The 8,197-nt window shown below is 39.8% G+C and overlaps 1 protein-coding gene across 13 annotated transcripts in view; it reads left to right on the top strand.

Moving 5' to 3' along the window:
• The window catches only part of UBR5 (ubiquitin protein ligase E3 component n-recognin 5), an 89,359-nt gene extending 86,814 nt beyond the window's left edge, over positions 1–2,545 (top strand). For all 13 annotated transcript variants that reach the window (XM_055800963.1, XM_055800966.1, XM_055800965.1 and 10 more), the window contains 2 exons: positions 135–220; positions 1,358–2,545. In XM_055800963.1, coding sequence (XP_055656938.1) covers positions 135–220; positions 1,358–1,570 — 299 coding nt within the window. In that variant the 3' untranslated portion in view covers positions 1,571–2,545. The remainder of the gene's footprint in view (positions 1–134; positions 221–1,357) is intronic.
• The last annotated feature ends 5,652 nt before the right edge of the window (positions 2,546–8,197 follow it).

The following is an 8,197-nucleotide window of genomic DNA, read 5'->3' on the forward strand; positions in this document are numbered from 1 at the left end:
TTGAAATTACTTGTGTCTCCAATATCAGGAGTTTATGAATGAGATTGTAGCAGAGATCCAACTTAGTACATCTAAACCAGATCTCTCTCTTCCAGTGTACCAGTGAAATGATGTGTCTTTTTCATTTCACACAGGAGAAAATGCTGAGAAGCTTTTGCAGTTCAAGCGTTGGTTTTGGTCCATAGTTGAGAAGATGAGTATGACAGAAAGACAAGATCTAGTAAGTTGTCCATTCCCAGTGGAAATGTGCAGAAGAACTGAAATAACTTTGGCATCATTACTGTTTTTAACTGTATCTATCTGTAGAGACTTTTGTTTGCGAAGAGTTATGGTAGCAGAGCAGGGTAGTAGGGTTTGATTAGGCTTCTAGTTCTGGAAACGTCACACGTGAATCCTAGACCTTCTTGCAATGGAAAGTAAGCATGCTGTGTCATTACCCGTATTCACAGGTTTCTTATGGAAGCACCGTTACAGCCTCTGCACAGTTATTCTTCAGCTGAGTAACTGGTCACCTGTGGTGTGGGCTAGTAGGGATTTGAGGTTTAGTTTTCCTCCTGTGGATCACCTACTCTCTCTGACTTCTTTGTATCCTGAGGGCAACACCTGTGTCCTCTCTGTAAGGTGTCAGTAGTGATACTATCTCCTCCTCAAAGGCCTTTACGAATAGCTGATGAGAAGCATGAAAGAACAAGATACTGTTCAGGGGGATTCATTTTTGGAAGACTTGCCTGTAAATTGTATTGGTTGTACGCTTCTGAAAACTATGTGCTTCTGACTTCCTGCTACTTAAGGTACTATCTTTCCTTTGCAGTTTGTTAAAAGGAAACAAGGACTAATCTGAAAAGCGGAAAATCTAGAGCACATTTGTTGAGGAATGTCTGTGGTTACACTTTGGTAGTGACTGCTCTGCAAGTCAGTATTGCACATTTGAGACAATAAACCAAAATATTCTCTGTTGCTGCCTTTTGTCTGTACAAGTACTATATTCTGTAGTCACTAACTGGTTTTTGAGAGATTTCTGATGCATTTCGTATTGATAGCAGTCACCGTCTTCCCAGATGGATTTGGGGATGCTTCATTTACTGAGGATTTGTCAATACAGGGTTATTTTGAGTGATGCTTTCATCAGCTTTAATGGAAGTATATAATATAATGAGCAGTTGAGGAAAGAGGAGGAAGCCGCTACAAAAGCACATAGTGTGACTACTGAATTTAGTTGGCATATTGAACAGAAGATGGTGTTATTAAACTTGCTGCAACTGTGCAGTTCTTCTGTAAGCTGTCCTTGCACAACATGTAGGCAGTATTAATTTTAGCCTTGTACAGCAAAATTTTAAATGCGGTCTTCTTTTTTCAGGTTTACTTTTGGACCTCAAGTCCATCATTGCCTGCCAGTGAGGAGGGATTCCAGCCTATGCCATCAATCACAATAAGACCACCAGATGACCAACATCTTCCTACAGCAAACACTTGCATTTCTCGCCTTTATGTCCCACTCTATTCCTCTAAGCAGATTTTGAAACAGAAATTGTTACTCGCCATTAAGACCAAGAATTTTGGTTTTGTGTAGAGTATAAAAAGTGTGTATTGCTGTGTAATATTACTAGCTAAGTTTTGTAGATTTTTCCATTTGTCTATAAAAGTTTATGAAAGTTAATGCTGTCATACCCCTGGTGGTACTTTAAAGATTTAAATGCAAACATTCCTGTACTAAATTTGTAATGTAAAGGCCTAAGGAGCACTGGCAATATCTGATTGCAACAGTTTGCTAGTCATTAACTCCTTTGCCTAACCCCAGCCAAAGATGACAGCAGAACAATATAATTTACACTGTGATTTATCTTTTTGCTGAGGGAAAATATGTAAAATGTTCTGAAAATTCACTGCTGCCTTTGTGGAAAGTGTTTCAGCAAAGGTTCTTGTATAGAGGGAGTAGGGAATTTCAAAATAAAGAATTAAGTATGTTCTGTGTTTTATTTTAACTTTTTTTTATGGTGTTTAATTTGTGGTTGGCTGCAGTTGTGTGTCATGTATATTGAACTTGTAAAAAGTTCCTGACAGCTCAGATCCCAGAGTTGGGATCGTTCACTTATGAAACCACTTTCATTGCGATTTTTGTTCTGATTGCATTGAACTCTGGCACATCAGATACCATCACTAATATTTTGCATGTAATCTGTACCTTTAGGGGGTTTTTTTGTTTGGTGGTTTTTTGGGGTTTTTTTGTACATATGATGAGGCCAATGCACAGTATTTCATAGTTCACAATCAACATTTTTGTATCCCTGTTTCAGTGAACAGACAGTCAGGAGATTGTTCCACTACCAGTTCTAACCTGACACTTGTACTACGTTATCTAACTATGTAAACTCAGCCTGGGCACTTTCTGGTAACTGTAAAATGTTTATAAGATCATGATTATTGAAGATACATTTTGGAAAACTTTAATGTTCGTGAGCAGCTTAACTTCTTTTGTATCTAGCCTTTTTTTAAGTATCTTGTTACAGTTTTTTAATAAAGAAATTACAGACGAAATACCAAGTCATACTGAAGAAACGATAGTTTTTATTTATTTAGCCATTTATACTTCAGCTAACAGCATACACTAAATATAGTTCTTCATAAAAAATCTGAATTTTGTAACTGAAAAATTGACCTGTAGAAGACATTCAGCCCACATTTTACAGTTAGCAGAGAATCCTGAATGAAACAGGCCAGGCAACCCCTTCTTTTCACAGAATTGGTTTGAAGGGAAAGTGGCTTGTTCTGAAAAACCTCAAGGTAATTAGGTTAGAATAAAATTCTCAAACTGCATTGTAGTGGGTTCTACTGTATGTTCACTTTTGAAGTGGTTGGTTGATTTTGGGGAGGGCAGTCTTTGACCATAACTTAGGACTTGTTTTCCCGAATGCTCAAGAGATTTTTTTAGGGTTAGAAAGTGATGAATAAAGGAAGGAGCTACTTTTTCTCTGTCAAAAGAAATTTCTGAAAGCTTAGCAGACTGAAGTAGTGAAGGTTAAGAGCTTTTGTGGTGGTGATGTTCTCCCGCTTTCTTGCTTCTCCAACCCATGTTAGTGATTTTATTTATTTTTTCCCTTCCTTTTGTTGGGAAGAGCTAAAGTAATGTTCCGTCAAATCAGAGTGGAGTTCACCTTTGCCAGAGCTCTACTGGGTTTTCCTTTCTGTCAGCTAGCTGAGGATGTCTGGAAGTTACCTACAGGTGATTTTCAAAAAAGCCTCTGTCTTCATCATTTATTTAGTTGCTAGAGTTATGGAGGGCAGTTGAGATAGGAAATTCTGATCACCAGCTGCCAAATTGTTGCTGAAAATCATGTTTTCTAAGTAAGGCTGACTGTTTCAGGCTTGTGTAGTTAAACTGCAAATGAATCAAGTAAACAGATGTACTTACGCATGTACTAACACTTCCTAAATCAATCATCCTAGAAAAGGATAGTTTCAATGTACAAGGATTGGAGCCTATTCAGGATTTCCTGCTGTGACCTCCAGTGTAGCTTAAATTCAAAACTGTAACAGATTTTCTATGCTAGTATCAATGAAAACGAAAAGCAGTACGGCTACACAAGTCTAGTAATAGGTGTATTGGTATAGAGAAAATTTATACTGTTACGGCTGTTCTTACATACTGAGGAGGATAGTTATAAAGGTACAAAACAACATATACCTTATGCCTGGATTTCTAACTGGTGTTATTATTTCCATTACCAAAAATGCCTCTAACTGAAATGTGTGAAGTTAGTAGAAAGCAACAAAAGAAACTGTTAAGAATAGGCATCAAATCTACAGTCTGTAAAATAAAGCTCCCAGCCTCACAAAGCTTTGTGAGACTTGATGTATTAAAAAGTATCCAAGGCCCTTGGATGAAAGGCCATATATAAATGTAAAGTACTGTGTGTATATATATATATATATATGTATTGTGTGTATATGTATATAAGTGTATGTGTATGTATAACATATAAATATATGTTATATGTATATATATTTCTGTATATAGCTTAAACATTTTTTTAAGTCCTGTAATGTATAGCTAGACAAAAATATGCAGATAACTCACAGTAGCTCACCATATATACACACACAAGGCATTCTGGTAAGTGGAGAGGGAATCTAGAATGATTTATGCTGTCGTCATTGACTTGAAATGTGTATGTAGCTTTATAAATAGCTTTTTTCCTCTGTATGGTATATTTAAACTATATCAAGATTTTAATAAGAAAAATGTTTATTAAAATCATACACCTCATCTCCCTTTGACTTAAGCCCTTCTGTTAGTTCACTTTCAAGATGTGGTAGAGAAACTAGTTAAAGGAAAATTCTGTACTGTTTACATTTTTTAATAGTCTAAACTCTTAGCTGTTCGTAACTGCTGAAATAGGAGATAAAGGTAGCTACTAATAAAACGTTATCACCAACTACTAGACTAGTTCCTATCCTGAATCTAGGGAAAACCAACACCTTAGTGCTAACTGCTATGGCTAATTCTCGGCACCAGTTCCTATTCCTTCGCTAACTGTGTCCAACACAGAAGGGACATCGCTTGCACCAGCTTTGTTAGTTTTCCAGAACTGAAAAATTGTATGGACTTGTCATCAAGTGGCCTTTCCCATCTCTTTGGTTTGGGAGTGACTCCTCTTTCCTGCAAGTTAGTCATTTGGTCGTGAGATAACATGCAGTGGAGAAGCTGCAAACTGGCAAATCTGTGACTCCGAGGCAACACCCTTCTTGTACAGCAGCAGTTACTCAGGGAGGCAGAGGAAAGGAAATCTTCCTAATCTCTTAACCTACGCATATCTTCATATAATTTGCACAACTGTATACAGTCCTGCTCTTTTTCGGAAGTTTACTTCCACGGGTGAGAGCAGTGTGTAGAGAGCAGGTTGTGAGCCTTTCCTCAGTAGCTGGCCTGCAGGTGGGACGTGTACCCTGGTCACTGCCAGCCACCTCGTTTGCGGTTCTGCTTCTCACAGGGAGCCCTAATCCAGTACATCTCTTCATCATTCTTAACACCACGTGACAGGTTGTTCAGTAGTAACCTCATCAGAGGAAGCTTACTGCTGTTCTCCTTAACTCCCTTTTATACTGCCCTTACAACCTGTGGAACATGTCTTTGTGTGCGAATCTGTAAAAGCCATTCTGAGCTTTTTCTTTGTACTCTGTTTCATTGACGCTTCCATTTTTCTGGCTTCCTCTCTCTAGGGCTAACTACAGACACCTAGCTTAGTAGCTTTGATTCCCGTTCTCTTTTCAAGCTTCATATGATTTGACCTTTTTTCTAAACTCTTCAGTTTGCCTTTTTAGTAACGGGTCTGCCAAAATCAAATAGAAAATTCCACAAGTCTGGATTAATTGGATTTCAGTGGGTGTGGCATTTGCTTATCCCGAGGTCTGAATGTCCACACATAGATAGAAATGTGTAGGTGAATTGGTCATGCAAAAGCTTCAGCAACTATCTTGAATTCGCAGCGCTGCAAGTTCCCATGTGGTCTGTGTGGGGAGGATGCAAGCAGACTTCACAGCTGGAATCTGGCCTCCATCAAAGCGTAGTCATTGCCCAGCAGGACTTCCTAGCATCATCAGGAGCACCAATGGGTCCTTTTCTCCTTGGAAATTGGTTCTGTGGGTTTTATTTGCAGCCGTTTGAGTATCTTGTCATTGAGCAGATTTGCTGGACCAAGAAGCACAGAGGGGTTTTCATTGTATCTTGTAAGGATTTCTGTGGAGTTGTCTTTAAGAGGATAACTTCATGTCCTGCTTGAAACACAACCCTGTAAGTGAGACTTTTTTCCCCCTCTTTGTCAGTGGCTTTCTTAATATAAAGGTATTTTTTGTCATTAAATATAATAGCAATACACCATTTAGTATAGCAAGAAGCAGTCCCAAGCGTTTCAGGACTTTTTTCAGTAATGGTGAAACTTGTCAGTATCCCTTGTCCAGTAACGATGGCAGGTAACACTGATGCGTAGGTTTAAATACTATCGTCGTGTGAACCTTTTGGAAAACAGGTAGCTGCCACAACCTGTGATAAGGTTTCCCTGCAAGGAGACGCTTTTAAGAAGGTAGTTGTTTTGGACATAATGAAATTGTTCACAAATTGATTTTCATACAGTGAACAGTTTTAAGCTGAAAAAGCAGATTTCACTGTAAAAATGAAAATCTTGCAATTTACCTGAAATGGCATTTCTCATCTAAAATACAGTATTTATAAAGCATTTTTAAAAGGTAGCTAAGTATTCCCAAAGTAAGCAATGTCTTCTGGGGGAGGGAGGGAAGAGGCATTCTTGTTCAAGCTGTGTTAACTGCATATTGGATGCCTTAGTAGATAAAATTTTGGGGCATACTTTGAACTTACTTGGCCTTGTCATGAAAGAGTACTTTACCCAAAAAATTCTAATTGTTGCTAGCATAGATTACAGGGGCGTTGATTGCTTTTATTATTTTTAGAACTACTAAATATAGCATGAACTTCCAGATTGTTCTCATTCATGTCTTTCCAAAGGAGAATGTGGACTGGCTTTTCTTATTTTTAATAGGGTTTTTTTGAGTGGATTATTCCATTGGACAGAGCAAGTTTCGGGAATGCTAAACTGTGCTAGTAGTAAGCCTGTAAGGTCTGGGTCTGTCCAACAGTGTGCTAAAGGTGCGTGGTGCTTGCTGCATCTCCGTTAATTGCAGTTAGCAGAGCGAGAGCGCTGTTGTGAAGCCATAGGCCATCATGCAGGAACGCCCGTTCTGGCGTGCTGCCTTGCCACGGGTCTCCCCGCTGTGGAGTGCCCTGCACCTCCAGGCAGTGCCACCACGCTTTTGGGACATGACAGTGGATGTGACGTGATCCTGCAGATCAGAGTCCGCCCCCACGCAGAAACACCTCCCCAGCTCCTAGCGCATAGGTTTGTTGTGAGTGAATGCAGGTGAGGGGCTGTGGGGACCAGGGCAGGAGGGCTGCCACGCCACCAGGCAGTTAGGCGCTAAGGAATGAATATAGCGTCCACCACCCATCGGGGAGCTTGTTCTAAATAGAGCATCACAGGTACAGCTGAGTAATCCGAAATCTTGCAAAACTGTGCATAATGTTGTATTTCACATGTATGTTTATTCTGCTTGTAACCTATTTTACAGTTCCACAAGTGCTTTTCTGTATTTCATCTGTATTATGTTATGTACATGATGTAATTAGTTTATATAAAACAAAGAAGTTGGCAGATTTTTGCGGAGGCGTAAGAAGAGCCAACTGGTGTTTTCTTAATCCTTGTGGTATGTGTCCTTTGCAGTATTTTTCCTTTGTATATTAATCTTTAGGCATCATGTAAGTAGATGTTCACTGTGCATCTGTAAAAGCGCAGGTGTGACTTCAAGAAGTTATCCCCAAATACTGGAACTCTTTTCTATTGCTAATTATATTAATCTGTGGTAGTTCTTAAAACTTGTCAAATACTCAGCAGACCAATCCCTTATTTGGGGAATTTTGAAACAGCAGCCAGAAATACCAGGTTAGGCAGCTAAGACAACTGATAGGCAGGTCAATGGTATTTAATACGACTAGTATGCTTAAGTTTTGCTGCTTGTTTTTGGCACAGAAAGTCATGCATCTCCCTCTTAAACCATCAGCATGCTCTGCACTGCACACACCAATAAAATTTGTCAGTGCTAATGGTTCAGTTGGGTTTGCTCTACATCAATCTGTGTTCCTATAATCCTATGTTATGGGCAAAAAACTGGAATCCCTGGTACTCGGTATGCCAACAAGTGGACCTGTTGTTGGATGTGATTATTAAGAAACTTGTATGGGTATCTCTGGGTAATAAAACTTAAAGGCTGACTCAGCAGAGGTCAGGTAACAGCAGATGTTAGCGTAAAACTGCCTTTTCTCGTTTACTGTTTGTGTGTTTCTGGTGTGCTGTTTAGTAACGTGCTGCTTAGGCGTGTGTTTCTGCTCCTTAGAAAACTCGCTGTAAGAAAACCAAAGCTGTTCTCATGCTTGGCACCAACACGGTCACCTGTGCTGCACAGATCTCGCCCCTGAACTTTACTTACCCCCTGCCCCAGTGAGGCGTGAGCTCCTCTCACTGGTGTAAAGAGGCCACAGGATGCAGATACAGTCTGGAGGAGCCCAGCTGGCCCGGCTCCCACTTCCCACGCTTGGGAAATGGGGAGAGGGGAGGTCTCAGTCACACTGTGG

Source organism: Falco peregrinus, chromosome 3, assembly GCF_023634155.1.
Source record: "Falco peregrinus isolate bFalPer1 chromosome 3, bFalPer1.pri, whole genome shotgun sequence".
Lineage (NCBI taxonomy): Eukaryota > Metazoa > Chordata > Aves > Falconiformes > Falconidae > Falco > Falco peregrinus.